This window comes from Anabas testudineus, chromosome 7 (assembly GCF_900324465.2).
Source record: "Anabas testudineus chromosome 7, fAnaTes1.2, whole genome shotgun sequence".
Classification (NCBI taxonomy): domain Eukaryota; kingdom Metazoa; phylum Chordata; class Actinopteri; order Anabantiformes; family Anabantidae; genus Anabas; species Anabas testudineus.
In genome coordinates, this window is record NC_046616.1 from 8,177,139 (window position 1) to 8,193,383 (window position 16,245).

Below are 16,245 nucleotides of genomic sequence, written 5' to 3' on the forward strand. Positions count from 1 at the left end.
TCAAGGGACTGTGTTGCTGGGAGTAACGGGGATTGAGGGCGACATGTTGGAATGCAACTCCAGCCGAGCCCCTGAGAACAGAAGGAGGAGGAGGAAGACGAGGAGGAGGTGGAGGAAGGGGAGGTCGAGAGCAAGTATTTCCACTTTATCCACTGTTAAGTGTCTCTCTTTAATTCTCTCTCTTATTCTCTTGTTTTCTTACAATTTTCTTCTTGTTTTGTTTAAATCCTAAAAGATATCCTGGGCCCCTCGCTCCTATGTCCTAGTGGGTGCCCAGAACTGTAATTCTTTATCTTTATCCTGCTCCTCGCTGCTCTTTCTCTCCCAATCTCCCGTCCTTACCTGTCTTTTACCTCATCTTTTGCCTCATACTACATGCTCAGAGCTTGATTCGTCTTTTCTTTTTTCTTTTTTTAAATCTCTACTATCTGGTCTTGTCTGACTTTAATGCTTCTATTTATCGGCCACCGGTCAGGCTGTACAGCCAGACGTCTGTTTGCCTGGCTGTTCACAGTGTAAATGCCAGTGAAAGAGACGGAGGGAGAGACCAAGCGAGAAAGGGCAAACACATGGAACTGCAGATGGACACACACTCGGAAACACACACATTCACTCGTTGCCTTGCTTCAACGTGCCACCATACACACTCTCTCTCTCTCTACTTTATCAGCAGAATGAAAGTGCTTTCTGGCGGTATTTGAATGAGACAGAAAAGAGCCCTATTCAGCCCCTCTACCCGGCTTTTATTAACACTGCGTGTCACTGAGGCGACATAAGCCTCCCCTCCCTCACACCCTCTGTCTGTGTCCACACACACACACACACACACACACACACACACACACACACACTTGCAGACACAAGCAGAGGGAGGTCTCCTGTTCAGGTATGATGATGCCCCCTCCTCACTTTTTTATCCCCTCTCCTTTTTTTTCCCCACCCCTCTTTTTCGCAGGCTCCTCCTCAATCAGGGGCTTTTGTTACCTCACCCCCTGCTCCTACCCCCCCATACCTCCCTCGCTGCTCTCTCTCTCTTTCCCTCTCTCTCTCTCTCTCTCTCTGTCTGTTTGCCTGTGCCGCTGAATGGAAATACGCACAGATGCGTAAAGGGGCGGTCAAACTCCACATATCCACCGGTGGCAGCAGCAGCAGCCGCAGCATCACCGAGCCCGAGTCTTTGGACAAGGGGACAGAGTGAACTAGTATTTTGGACACTTATTCAGGCCTCAGGCAGAAGAGACCAGAAGCCCACGCAAGACTCTGGAACCCACCTGTTTGAAACCGGACCCTGTTTTCCTGGATCACCTGGCGGGGCTTGGCCACAGGACGCAGGGAGCCCGGGTACAGAGGCGAAAGAGGACCGGCGGTGTCCGGGCTGGGATGAATGGATGCTCGCTTCTTCTCCGTCTTTTTTTTTTTTCCAAAGCTGATGTTGCTCGTCGGTGGCGATCCAGAAATAGCAACAGCCAGTCTAGAGGTCTTGTGAGGAAGCGTCTGATGAGGTTTATTTGCGGTAGTTGTATTTTCAGCGACGAATTTTCCCATTTTGTGTGATGTTTTTTTTTTGTGTCTCTCATTACTTTTAGTTTCCGGCTTTAATGCCACTTATTCTGCCAGAGTCGGTCTAATTAGCTGCTTGATTGACAGCTCGGTAATTGGATTTGTTTCATATCCGCTCCTTGAAGTTGTGAAGCCTCTTAAGACGCGACAGAATTGGCTTCTCAAGCTTTATTTCTATAGAAAACAATAATAGCATATCTACACTAGACTTGGTGGGACTTAGATGGTTGAGGGGTTCCTTATTTTAATGTAGTCACTTGCCAAATTCTCAGTTCTCCAGGTCGTTGCTGGAGTCTTATGAGGCCCAAGAATGCAGCACAGAACAGGAGATGTATTTCAAACAGAAAAGAGGGATTAATAGTTCATATTTCATGAGATTAAGCACAAAACATAACCATCACTGCAGAAACCTCATGAATCCATTTCTTCAAATGGTCTTCCTTCATTTCCTAGTTGTTCTGTGAAACATGTGCAAGCAACACATACAACTTGTTAATCTGGGTATTTTTACATACTCCTATCCAAGAGGTCAACAGGTGGCTCCAGGCGTCTAGGCGTAAAATGTATTTACACAAAGACAAATATCTGATTTGTGCCTGTGTGAGTGGCACAAATGTTTACAGCCCAGTTAATATTGTGTTCAGGCAGAAGTTGTGATTGAATCAGTTTCATTATAAACACATCACACTGGATCCAAAGTTTAGAATATGCATCAAGTATTTCAGGAAAGTATAGATTATATGTCTAGACGTGCAGATACTACTGGAAAGTAGTCAGCATATATTCTACTAATGCAAATGTATTTATTGAAACTCCTGGATTAGATTCTTTCTCAGGATTTAGGCATTCATGAGAGAAACTGATGTCTGGACTAACAACCCTTGCTACTGTGCTAACTAAAACAGTGATGTGCTTTTGATGAAGATAAAAAATAAAATGCAGCATGGATATATGAAGGTAAAAGGACAGACGTGCAGTAACACAATATAAAAAAAAAAAAAAGACTTTCTGTGACTGCACCCTGTTACACATGGCAGCATCTGAAGGTTAACAGGTTGATTCTTCAGATTCTCAGGAAGAATCTTGTACATCTTATAGTTCTGTCTGATCGTCATGAGCCACGACATGCATTGATGGAAATCCAGCTGTCCTGGAGACAACACCACGGGGATATGAAAAAAAAACATTCCTGTGCTTTCTGCTTGGATGTCGTACATGTTGGCACACCTCAACACTGAGTGGCATCACTCGTCCCTGTTGTCTTCTTCAGTTAATGGATTGGTCCTGGGCCCAATACAGTGTTGTATTCCCAGTACACCCAGTATTCAAGACCAAGTGTCATATTTTAGCTGCCTTTTCTTGCTGTGCTGTTGTGTTCCAGTTTTGTACTTGAGTGTCTATCTGTCTACCGTCAGATTGTGTGTGTGTGCATGTGTATTCGTATTTGTGCATGCACATGTATAAATATATATGTCCAATTATCTCAATGCCCAGTGCGCTATATGGCTTTTTATTCCTATCTGACTGTAATGATGGTTCATATAGGGATGGAAGCCATGCACCGCGCTGGACGCACACACTGGACCATGGACTCAAGCACAGTCATCTCACATAGACACAAGTCTATGTAAAAACACACTCTAACCTACACACAGAGAGCAATAAATGCATGCACGCATCCAGACAGGGAAGTGAAAACCTGTCCCACAAAGAAATATGGATGCACATGCACTGCACACACAAACAGGCATTCATTTATATACATACATGCATGGCTATGCATATGTATAGTATGTGATTTACACATACATGCTCATTGTAACCTGGTCCCTTTAGGCTCCTACTGCAGCGAGTCTGTCTGAAACTGTCTGACTGTATCAGCTGACAGACAGCTCTCTGAAGTGAAACACACACATCTGCCACAGAATCTCAAAATGATCGATACGGATCACAACAGAGCAGAGTGAAAATTAAATTGAACTGAAATGAACCAAATTGATCGGGAGTGAAGAGGCAGAACTTGTTTCAGGGGAATCACACAGACCTGTCACAAAATAACAAGATGAAGAATTCATTCAGTCATGGTCTTTTACCCACTTAATTTTCATTCAGGGTCCCAGTGGGATGAAGAGAGCATCTCAGCGTGCAGCGTGGAACGCGGTGAAACTCCCAGGATATGGCTGACGCACAGAGAAACAACCATAACTGTATTCACATTTGAAGCCAGCATAGAGTCTGTCACTATTTTATTTTATATTATTGAGCTATATTGTTCCATAAAACAAACAAAATGTGATAATGATTCACATGATTCAAAATACCTACCCTACAAGAGTAGAGTGACGTGAATAAATAGGATTGTCACGGAATAATAAGACACATTTTGCTTTTCAAATCAAGTAGATTTAACTTTAAAAAATGAACATCACATTTCTTTCATACCTAGAAATAAAAAAAAAACAACATGGACTCAAAGCTCAGATCTTTTTACAGGTGGAAACTTAGAGACTAATCTGCCTTTATAACACTGTAGAATCTATTCAACATCTTACTAATGTAAAATCTTAACCTGATTTCATTTAATGCATTATTTCCTCTTTTCATCTGATTATTGCTTTATGTCCAACACATTAGAGAAACTCCCAGGGAGCAGAAACAGTAACATAAATCCCTGATTTAGTGAATAACAAATCAAAAGAGTACATCAATTATAATGTCATTTTTGTTTGAATAGGCTGTAACTGTGACCTTTTTCAAGGGCGATTTTACAATGTTTTATATAAAGTTTCCATTACACCTCTCATACCACTGTTTGAAATTCAGAGTTTACTCTTTCCATTCATTTCATCCAAGACCACAATTGGTTTGCATGCAACAGTTTGGCATCATAATTTACTCCATCGCATATTATATTAATATGATGTCCAGGAACTCCAAGTGTAGATTGAATTGAAATGTCACAGTTCCAGTGTGGCACATACAGTACAGGTGGTGATAGTCAACCGCTAAATTTATTTCACTTGACAGAAATATAAAGCATGTATAATTAATATTGAATAAAGAAAAAAGAGCTCTGAAGTATTTATTGCATTTATTTGACAACAAGTTCAGGAAAAGACTGACTTGGTCAAAACTCTGCAGTAAATACAGGGTTGGATGTGCACACATTTTTTATAATTAGTACATTAAATTTAATATATGTGCAATTACAGTCTCTAATGCTAGCAGCCTACAGGGGATCGAAAGGTTAGGAGGCTTCTGCTGTCTCTTTTATTAAACACCAAGAATAAAGTTATTAATATGTTGGTACAGAAAGTGTCAAAGCTCCAGATGACATTTTAGTATCAGGAATAGTAGCAGAGAAAACAGAGACAAAAGGCTCTGAAAGACTTTCTGTAATTAAGCTTTAACTATAACACAACATCGCCTCCCAGTGTTCACAGTGTGTTATTACATCATTTCAAAACGCCACAATGCACGTTGTTTACATCTACTAACTCCAGTTAAAGCAGCTGTGGAGACATAAATAAAGATGGACCCATAAAACAGGAGAACATCAACATTACAGTTGTGTGGGTGGTAAGTTATTAAGTACATTTCTGAGACATTTCACAGGAATATTTACAGTTTTTGTTTTATTTTACTACAGTTCAGAAGGAAATTGTTCTTTTTATTCAACGACAATTATTTTAAAAGTTATTAGTTACTTTTTACTAGTAACTAGTACTAGTACCTTTTTCCCATAAAAATATAATCAGCTAATAAATAATTATGTAGGATTATAGATACAGTACATAAAGTGGTTAAAATTTAGCTCCACTTTTACCAGCTCTAATTTATTTTTTTAATAATTAGTCTGTTTACATTTCTTTTTAAAAACATTTTTCACATTTCATTATTTGTCAAACAATCTGGTCTAGACTTACACATGTATATAATCAACATAATCTAATCAATTCAATATATTATATATATATACTATATCCAATTCAAGTTTAAACAGATTGTTTTCATCTTTCTTTCTTTCTTTCTTTCTTTCTGTCTTTCTTTCTTTCTTTTGTACTATTAAGCAGCTTAAGTTTTAGATTATTTACTTTTACTTGAGAAAATAATTTGCAGTGGTAGACTAAACTTGTACATTAATGTAACATTATGAAGTGTAATTGTTGCTTGTTCAATTATTACATTTTATCAGTAACTTGGTTGTAATAATGCAGAGAGGAATCAATTTATTTGGGTAGTGCTTTTGTACTTCTACCACCTCTAAATGGTAAAGATTAAGAAGAGATTTTTAATGGAAACATACATCAACAACATACACAAACATACAGAAAATATTATTAATTAATTAATTAATTATTTTTTAAATAAAATCCTATATATATATATATATATATATATATATTAAAACCAGCCAAATGTAATGATAACTGTACAAAAATAAAAGAAAATAAATGCATAAACAAAAACAAACAGTTTTATTTTAGAAGAGGAAGAAGAAGAAGAGTCGTAGGCGGATGTGACGTCAGTGTCCGGCCCCCAAAACATCCGGAGCGCAGGTTTTCGTGTTATGAAATCTTCACAGTGAATTGTTGGTTTTATAACAGCATGTGTGGAGCCGATCGACCTTCAGTCGGCTCGTTTTGCTGATAGATATTTCATGAAAGAAAAGGAGGAGAAAGGTTGGAAAAGATAGTAAAAGACGGCATGGCAAAGCGGAGAGAGAGTGCAGAGACGGAGGCCGATACAAAGAGAGTGAAGCAGGTGAAGAAGGCAGGGAGCAGCGGGCCAAGTAAGACAAGAGCGACAAGTAAAGATGCAGGTAGGAAAAGAAAAACATGTGCTTCTAAGTTAATTAAACTAAGAAACAAGTCTTATGTGTAAAAGAAAAACTCTCTGAAGTCATGTTTGCTGGTCTAGCAACACTTACAATAGCCAAACCAACTATTTGTGCACGCGTTATATCTCAGATTGCATGTAAAACAAATCATTTATTGATTGCTAATCGATTGGTCATTAACAGCATTAGCTTTTATTTTTGTAAAACTGTAATATGATATAATTATAGACATAGCTGCTATTCCAAGCAATGGAATCCTAACACACTTCCTGTTAATAACCACATAAAAGACATAAGTGGTTAGATAATACACAAACACTGCTGTTTTAATCTGGTATGCTACCACAACTGTGTGATTTTTATCCAGAGGTTAGAACAGGTGAGAGGTGTGAAATGTCTCTACAAACAACTGTAGTAGCAGTAATAGATGAATGGACCTCTGGGGTAGAAACTTACCAATCTATAATATATTGATTAAAATTCACTTGGAACTTAATAAGAAAGACAAGTAGTTGATGTTAAGTAAAAAAAAAAAGGGAAGTGAGGCCACAACAGATAGTGAAATAGAGAGGAGCCAGTTTGCAGGTGCATGAATGGATGAAATGAAGTGGATCTGCTGACATAGATGCACATCTGTGCCCCAATTCACTCATCGAAAACATGAACTATGTTTTTGTGAGAAAACTTCTTACAAGTGTGATTCTTCAGTCAAACATCATTCTCATAGATGTCTATCTACTGCTGTTTAAACCCACTGCTCACACCATGAGCAGTGGGTTTAAACAGCGGCATCATTAATATTATTGCCAACTGCTGCTGTGTTTATTAGAAATGATAGCCTGTGCTTCCCGCCTGTTTGTTTGCAGACCCCAGCCACCTCCACTGTATAATTTGATTACTGTTCACTGTTTAATCTTGTAAAACCATGTAAAAGAAAACATTTCTCTGTCTATACAGGTAATGACATCACAGAGAAAGAGGAGAAGCTTGAGAGGAAAGTCAAACCCAAATCACGTTCCTCTGCAAAAAGAGCAGGTGGAAACACCTCTTCAACAACAGCTGCTTCAACCATTGCTGTGAAAACCAGTAAATACTTCCAGTCTCCAGTGAAGAAAGAGGAGACTGACAGTGAGGATGACTTTGACATGGTGACCTCAGCAGCACCTGTGATTACAGTGAATGCTCAGAAACCAGAGAAAGAAGAAGAGGAGGATGAGGACAGTGAGGAAGATGAGGATGACTGGGAAGAAGTGGAAGGTAAGTGTGGGGAAAGTTTTAAAAAAACTGTGTTTAATATGATTCCTATTATATTTTTAATTGTTGACAGTCTTAATTTAAATCACATCTTGATTGTTTTTTATTTCAATTCCTCTGTGGTCCTGTACAAAGCTAAAATAAAGAAAATGATTTGCTAAGATAGCTGATTATGTGGTATGTGTTGATCAGAATTGGCTGAGCCTCTTGGTCCAGTTGAACCACCAGAACCTGCGCTGCCCTCTCAGCCAGTAGAGATAGAGATTGAGACTCCAGAAATCAGGAAAAGGTAAGTGAATATGTCTCTGTACATATGAAAGATTGTTTTGCAGTGTTAGTGATATTAGTAATTAATACTTTGTGTAATATATGTAATTGAAATATATATTAAATAACCTTACATTCATAATAAATATAACTCATATCAAAATAAATAAAGGTGAAAATTAAATTATGTGCACACTTACAGAATAACCTCAGCACTGCACTCTTTTTGTATTTATCTTGTCCAGTATCATCATGGAAAAGCTTACAGACATCCAGTGTATGTGCTTCAGTTTATGCATTTTAATATACTACTGAGAGACCTGTTTTAGTGTAATCTTAACTGTTTCCTGTATGCCAGGAAGAAGAAGCAGGCAGAATTGGAAACGTATCTGAGACGAATGGTGAACCGATACAAGAAGGACGTGCTCATAGACACACACAAGGTAAAAAAACACACCTAAATGTTACCTGTGAATGTTTCAAGACATCTATGTCTTGAAGTCACTTCTGTGGGGTTTTGCCCAAGTACTAAAAATTTCCTCAAATAGATTCATCAAGTATCAATTATTTTTATTTTTATTTTTATTACAACCTCTGACTGTTCTTTCAGGTTCACCTCATGTGCCTCATAGCAAGTGGTATGTTCCGCAACCGTCTGTGCAGTAAACCAGACCTGCTGGCCATCACTCTGTCGCTGCTCCCTTCCAACTTCTGCATGATTGACAAGGAACGCATCGACCAAAACTACCTCTCTGAGCTGCTCAAATGGTGTGTGCTAGTTTGTCAAATGTAGAATGTGATATATGTATGCTGTATGAAGCAATTGTTTATGTGACAATGTGCAAAACAGTGTGTGAGCATTTCATAGCTTCCATTCAGAGGTCGAACATAAAATACAGAGCTTAGAGTTGTGTCATCAGTCGTTACTTTGGTATAATGACTTGTATATCTTTAATATATTTACATTTTCACCCCTGTCTCTCCCTCTCTCCTTTCCAGGTTTAGAGCAGCATTCACCCTCAACCCCTGTCTTCCCTGCGAAGAGCGTCCAGACCCCCAAACTCTGCTGGAGAGGCGGCTGACCAGCCTCTCGGCCAAAAACCACCAGGAGATGACTCATGTTGGTAGTTTGGCTACTAGTCCATTTGATTAAGTGCAACACAAGTTTGGGGTGTTCATACAGAGGAAGAATGCGTTAAATAAAGATAGAAATTTGGTTTTTTTGCAGCTTTTCCTCTTGGTCCTGAGGTCTCTGCAGCTCTTCTGCCGATTAGTTCTTTCTTTGCAGCCGATTCCTCTCAAACCCCCATCAGCTAAGGTACTGATAACTTTAGAAGATACCCATGTTATCACAAAAAATATATTGTGACTGTGGTTTATTGTGCAAAGAATTCAGTTCCGCCCCTTGTACTCAAGCCATCCTTGTGTTGGCCGGCACAACAAAGGCTCATAACACGGCCAGTAAACACCTTGCAGTTTTGATTGTGTATAATCAGACTCCAGTTATCACAAAGCAAAGATCACTTCTTATTACATGGTACACAGTGTCTATTCATCTCTCCAGGGCAAAGGGGATAAAACATCTGCTGGTGCCCAAGGAAAAAGCCACAAAGCCAAGGAAACTTCCAAGGCCACCTCTCTTGAGCCAAAAGTTTCTCCTGGCACCAAGAGACCAGCTGGAGGGTGTACGGCAAAAGGAGCCAGAGGAGGAAAGAAACCAAAGAAAAAAGAAATAAGGGAGGAGGATGAGGAGGAAGATGAAAAGACTTTAACATCAGCAGGACAGAGACCGAAGAACTCAAAACGGCGCAGTGTCGCCTCTAAGGTCAGGTACAAGGAGGAGAGCACCAGTGAACAGGAAGAGGACCTTAGTGATGATGAGGAGTTTCAGGTGGCTAGTGAGGAGGACAGCGAGGATTCAGAGGGCGAGGCTAAATCCACAAAGAGGAAAGTGGTGAAAGGCAAGCGCAAAGCCAAAGGAACCAACAAAAAGAAGGCTGGAGCTCCAAAGAGAAGGAGTGGTGGAGGGAAAAAGAAGATAAAAGATGAGGAGGACAAAGACTGGGAGGAAGAGGAGGGCAGTGATGAAGAAGGAGAAGAAACGACTAATAACATAACAGAGCGAAGGAGTGGGAAGAATAAAGATGGGCCTGGAGCAGACGAGTGGTTGGAGGTGTATCTGGAAAAAACCTCTTCCTGGGTTTGCGTGGATGTGGAGCAAGGCGTTGGGGTGCCTCACCTCTGCTACAAGAATGCAACAGTGCCAGTGACGTATGTAGTTTCAGTGGATGGCGATGGGTTTGTGAAAGACCTGGGAAAGAAGTACGACCCCACCTGGATGACATCGTCCAGGAAGAGGCGGGTGGATGAAGACTGGTGGGAGGAAACACTTGAGCCATTCCTGGGACCTGAGGATGATAGGGACTTAAAGGAGGACAAGGAGGTGAGAGAGGCAGACAAATAAAAAAGAAGCATGTCTATTCCATGCACTCACATATAAACTGTGTGGTTGTGTTATATCTGTTGCTGTGCCCCCAAGAGGTTGAAAGATAAATAAAGTAAAAATCAGAATTCAGGCTTCTAAAACTAATTGGAATTCAACAGGATAAAAAAATAATTGGTTGTCATAACTCACATTGCATAGTTGTAAGGGGTTATAAGCCACCTCTTTATGTAGCTTTGTAGTCCATGGTAGATTTCAAGAGTATATTCTAATAAAGCAAGAAAAGACTGGATTTACTTTATTATAAAAATAAAAAATTTCATTAATTGTGAGTAAATGTTAGGTTCCGCTCCCTTTTCACACTTCTTTCTCTGTATTTTTGATAAAACAGCTCCAAAACAAGCTTCTGAACAAACCCATGCCAGTCTCTATAGCAGAGTACAAGAACCATCCTCTGTACGCTTTAAAGAGACACCTGCTGAAATATGAAGCCATCTACCCTGAGACAGCCACTGTGCTGGGATACTGCCGAGGAGAGCCGGTATACTCCAGGTGCGTATCACAGTAGAACAGGCCACCTTTGATTCATTTAATCATACGATCCCATTCCTGTAGTTCAAATTTCATGTGTTTTATTTACCAGCATGCATGTGGTCATCTGGTTAATCAGTCAGTTGAATGAAAATGTTTGGCAAATGCTGAATACTAAACGTTGATTGGTGATTTGAGGCAAATGTCCTAGTCATAAACCTTTAAAAGTATAAAGTATCTTACTTCAATTGCACCACTGTGGACTCTGGGGGTGGGACTGTTCTGTTGTGGAAAGAAGTGCATATTCGGTCTGGACTCCTGATCTGGTGGAGGAGACACTTTCATTGGCAGGGTGCTTTGGAAAATCAGCTGAAATAGGACACTTTGAATGTTGACCTGCAAGTCTGAATTAATTGTGGTTGTGAGCATCAGAGTCCATGTGGTGGTGCTGTTGCTGGTTATTATTTGCAAATAGTAAACTGCTTTTGACTGTTGTTCAGCACATGCTAAACGAGTAAAATGTCCCTAGAAGACATCAGATCTGATCAGCAATTAGAAAATAATAAAACTATTAATGAAAATGAGAGTTTCTGTATGATTGGTAAATATGTTCTGATGTTTTTATTCTTAAATCTTCTTTTTTCTCTAGGGATTGTGTGCATACCCTGCACTCCAGAGACACTTGGCTCAAAGAAGCCAGAACTGTCAGACTAGGAGAAGAGCCGTACAAAGTGAGAGAGAATACGTTTTCAGATTTGTTTTTCCCAGTTCTTCCTCTTTATATCTGTCCTTTCAGTTTGTCTCTATTTACTTTTTTCTATTTTATTCCTCTTCCTGTTTAACCTAATGCCACTCTAGCCTCTGTTCTGCATGTTCCATGGCTGATGACACCAACAGTGAAACACTAGGTCACAATCTTCTACTCATTATTGTTCTTTTATTTGAATTATGTAGTGGAGATATAGATGTTCTATGAGTTATTCAGAAATACAACTCATGATATGCAGTTCTGCCTTCTTAATGATCAGCTACTGCCTTTACATCTCACATAGCAACCAGATGGTGGCCTTCCTGGACAATTTCTACAACAGTTACTTTAATTTAAGACTGATCCAAAACTTGACTGTGTGGCTTGTTAAGGTTAAAAAGTTAAATTTGTGGCTTTGCAAAGCTAAGTTGTTGTCAGGGTGTAAAAGATGAATGAATGTGAACATTATCTCCAGCTACACTAATCAGTTTTTAGTGTTATGGAAGCAATGTTTTGCTGAGAATATAAGTGTAGTAAGATGAGCACTGATTAGACAGAAAGTTAACAAGGACATAACCGGGACAAACATTTTTGTCTGTGTGTTTCATAGATAATGACAGAATGTGCATAATCATGTCACTGTGTCTTTGTGTGTCAGATGGTGAAGGGGTTCTCTAATCGTTCCCGTAAGGCCAGGATGGTGTCTGAGATGAAAGATGAAAATGATCTGGCTCTGTTTGGAGAATGGCAAACAGAAGAGTACCAGCCACCTATAGCTGTGGATGGAAAGGTATCTGTCTTTGTTGACGTTCTCTCTGTGGAAATGTGTTTCAGCATTCATCTAGATACAGACTTGTCGTTTACCTGTCCTCTGCGTTCCCTTCAGGTTCCCCGCAACGACTACGGTAACGTCTACTTGTTTAAGCCCTGCATGTTACCAGTAGGCTGTGTTCACCTCAGGCTGCCCAACCTTCACCGTGTGGCCAGAAAACTGGACCTCGACGCCGCCCCCGCAGTCACAGGCTTTGACTTCCATGGAGGATACTCGCACGCTGTGTAAGACAACCCTGAGAAGCCTCATGTTAGGATGGGATCAGTTAAGCAGATTGAAGAAAGGGGATGTGATCACAATGAGAGTCATTTCAATCCAACTTTTGCATCCACGCACATGTTGAAGTAACTGTTGAATCATTTCCTGGGTCAAACATTTGCACACATTTGAATGTTGAAAGTGATTTGCCAAAAAGTCTACACTTTTTAACATCTGCTCCTTAAGAAAAAAATGCAGTGCTTAATGTAGGGAAGTATGAACATTTACTGTGTGTGTGTTTCAGGACGGATGGTTACATTGTGTGTGAAGAGCATGAAGAGGTTCTCAGAGCTGCTTGGGTGGAAGAACAAGAGCTTCAGAAACAGAAGGAGAAAGAGGTCAGTGCGCTTTTTCTTTTTTGGGATTTATTTTGATCTGACGTGTTGTGTTAACCTTGCATGAGTTATTTTGCAGTCAAGCTGGGTTTTTAACTTTCAAGTTAAGGTAAACACACACCTTTTCAGATCCACAATACCACATCAGCTTCTGTGTTCTTTCGATTTGCAGAAAAGGGAAAAGAGGGCGATCTCAAACTGGACCCTGCTGGTGAAGGGGCTCCTGATCAGAGAAAGGCTTAAACAGCGCTACAGCAAGAAGAACCACGGAGTGGGGAACCTTGCTTGTGATGAAGATACGGGCGGGCTTTCATCTGATGAGGAGGTGGTTGAGGGTGAATGTTCTGGATCCAAGACGGCATCTGAGACTCTGGCCATGTCCTGGCCCCAAAACAGACAAGCAGAGGAAGACGGAGGAAGCGCCAGTGGACTAAAGAAGAAGACAACGACAAAACGAGAGAAGAAAGGGCAAGAGAAACACTTATTCCCCTTTGAGAAAGTCTGATGCTGGGGATAACTACTAACTAACTAACTAACTACTTATGTCAAGTTTTGAGAAATCACTGTTCAAAAAACACTTGATAGACCATTCCTGGTATTTACTTGTTCAAACACCTTTAAAGCAGAACAAGTTGTTTCTCAGGTGTAACAGATTTGAAATAATCTAATCAAGTCTGATCAACCCTGGGACCTTTGGCAGTAAAACTCTAGGCAGACAAAGGAAAGGGAGGAGGAGGAGGAGGGTTTTGCAGTGAACCAATCTTCAGACTGATCGTTATCTTCTGGTGCTGTTAATGCATTAAAGCTGCTCCACGTTCATATTCCCATTAGCTCATATACACATATACTCATATACAAACCTTTTTGTATCAGAGGCTAATAGAGATACAGGATGTGCCAATACACTCCTGTAGGAAATGGACACGTTGAGTATCAAAACCAGCAAGTTGATACACATGCTCACGTGCAGAACAGTGTTGTCTTAGAGAGAACAAACACAACATGAATGTGAGACGAGAAAGTGTACTTACAGTTTTGTGTTTATCTAACGTCACCTTAAAACTGCGTTGTGGTCCCAAACCTGATCAGTACAGGCCTGGTTCAATACAGGTGGGCATAGTTGCTGTTTTACTGGTAACTTTACTGGCATTTAAGAGGACCATGTGATCCTCTTAAATGCAGTTTTTATGGCTAAAACAGCATTTATAAAGTTTTTCTGTGGTTCCTCCACTGATACAGCGCTTCCTGTTTTTTCTCTCTGTTTTTGTTAGGCTGAAATATCCCTGAAGGGTCACACTTTATATCACACTTTGTCTGTATATGTGTTTGTACACAGCAGATGAAAGCTGTATTTAATGTGGTAGTTTTTGTATGAATGATTTTGTAAGAGAAGTTTAAATGTGAGTAAACAGTACGACAACCAATATTCGTGTTGTAGTATTTTTTAAATACATTGTGCTGTCTTTGTAATTATCATACAGCTGACTATGAGGCATATTTTTCTAAATAAGCCTCAGTAAATAAAAAACCTTGAGCTTTCACATTTCCTTCATCATTTGACCTTGTGGGGATGTGACGTGTAATGTAATGTTCACACTATAATCTCCTCCAAAACAAGCATGTGTAATGGGTAGTTATTTTAAACTAGATTATTGCTGCATGATTTCTAGCTGATTTTGGTTTAAATGCTTGTCATGTAAGTTGCATAAGAATTCACTAGAGTGAAAAGTTTAAAAAAAAATTGTGTACACACTAAAGATCCATTTCAAGTACTCTGTATAATTTTTCATCTCTAACACCTGACTAAGGTGATGTGAATGACATTTTGTCTGCACAAACACCAAACATCAGCTACATTAGATGCTGATGTATCTTCCTCTTCAGCAAGTTGAGACCAATTAGCAATGCAGTAACCCCAGGGACTAGACTGTCTGCTTCTCTTGGGCTGCTGAGAGGCAGAGCAGTGCATAAGGAATTGTTTCAAAAGCCATCAGACCTGTACATTCAGAGCTAAAGCACTTGGAGTGCAGTGTTTCTATCTTGTTGTACACTTTTAGTCCAATCTGTGCAACCCAGCAAGGCGAGAACAGTAACCACTGAATAATTTAGACCTTAAGATTAGCATAATGTAGGTTCAGCTGGTTCAAAATCTAGTTTTAAGTCATTTAGTATTTTAGATTCAATTAAATACTGTGCTTTAAAGTTGTGTTTTTGTAAAGTTGCTCACAGAAAAGATTGGGCAAAGAATTATAATCAGGATATTTGCCTAATTTTCACTTTTAGTTTTTGTCACTTTGAAACCATGACACATTTTGTCAAAAAGCTTTTCACCATCTATGTAATACAACAAGAATGCTGACTCATGCAATTATCTCATCAAAGCTTGATTACTGTAATTCTCTTTTCTCATGTCTGACCCAGACATCTATCAACATCCTGCAGCTTGTTCAGATTTAATGTTTGATAACATCACTTCTGTTCTGATCTCTCCCCACTGGCTGCCAGGAGCACATTTTAAAGTACTTACTCTCACCTATAAAGTACTACCTACCTACTATAAAGTACTACCTGGGGAACAGTCCTCCTGCAGATATCAGACAGGCTCATTCTCTGGAAATCTGTACGGCCAGGCTTAAAGTGAAACACTGTCCTCATTGCTCTGTCATGCTATATCTGGTTTAACCATTATTGCTTTGAATATGTCATTTCTACTCATTTCTATTTGTACTTAATTGTTGCATATTCATATATTTTTACACCACAACAATGAGACTAAAGTATTGTATTTTTCTCCACCACACATAGCTGTAGTTACTTTGCAGATGCAGATTCTCAATACAATTTATATTAAACTAATGAATAATAATAATGTATTATTATGGAATAACCAACTGACTGTACATAAAGTATTTAAAACTAGCTCCACCTATACTAACTGCTTGTTTTGTTTCACGGTTAAACCTCTATCGTAACAGGAATTTGTAGACCTCACTTTTTTCTGCAATTAATAAAAGGTTTTCCACCTTGAAAAGTTTGGTTGCAGTAGGCAGAACAAATTTGAAATCAATCCACAATTAATAGCCTTTTTGTTCTTTTGGGGAAAACTTTAATTCCAATGGTGTGTATCTCCCAACATGTTTCTGAAGTAGTTTTCTCCTTTTGCAGGAAACTTATTTA

General features: G+C 39.4%; 1 protein-coding gene across 1 annotated transcript; it reads left to right on the forward strand.

The window, feature by feature from the left end:
• The first annotated feature begins 6,100 nt into the window (after positions 1-6,100).
• Positions 6,101-14,609, forward strand: xpc (xeroderma pigmentosum, complementation group C). Its single transcript, XM_026368877.2, has 14 exons — positions 6,101-6,382; positions 7,358-7,657; positions 7,847-7,943; positions 8,280-8,364; positions 8,532-8,689; positions 8,921-9,041; positions 9,150-9,239; positions 9,486-10,364; positions 10,756-10,916; positions 11,545-11,626; positions 12,302-12,433; positions 12,530-12,699; positions 12,978-13,071; positions 13,241-14,609. Exons 1-14 carry the CDS (start codon positions 6,268-6,270, stop codon positions 13,571-13,573), a joined length of 2,817 nt encoding a protein of 938 aa, XP_026224662.1. The 5' UTR covers positions 6,101-6,267; the 3' UTR covers positions 13,574-14,609.
• The last annotated feature ends 1,636 nt before the right edge of the window (positions 14,610-16,245 follow it).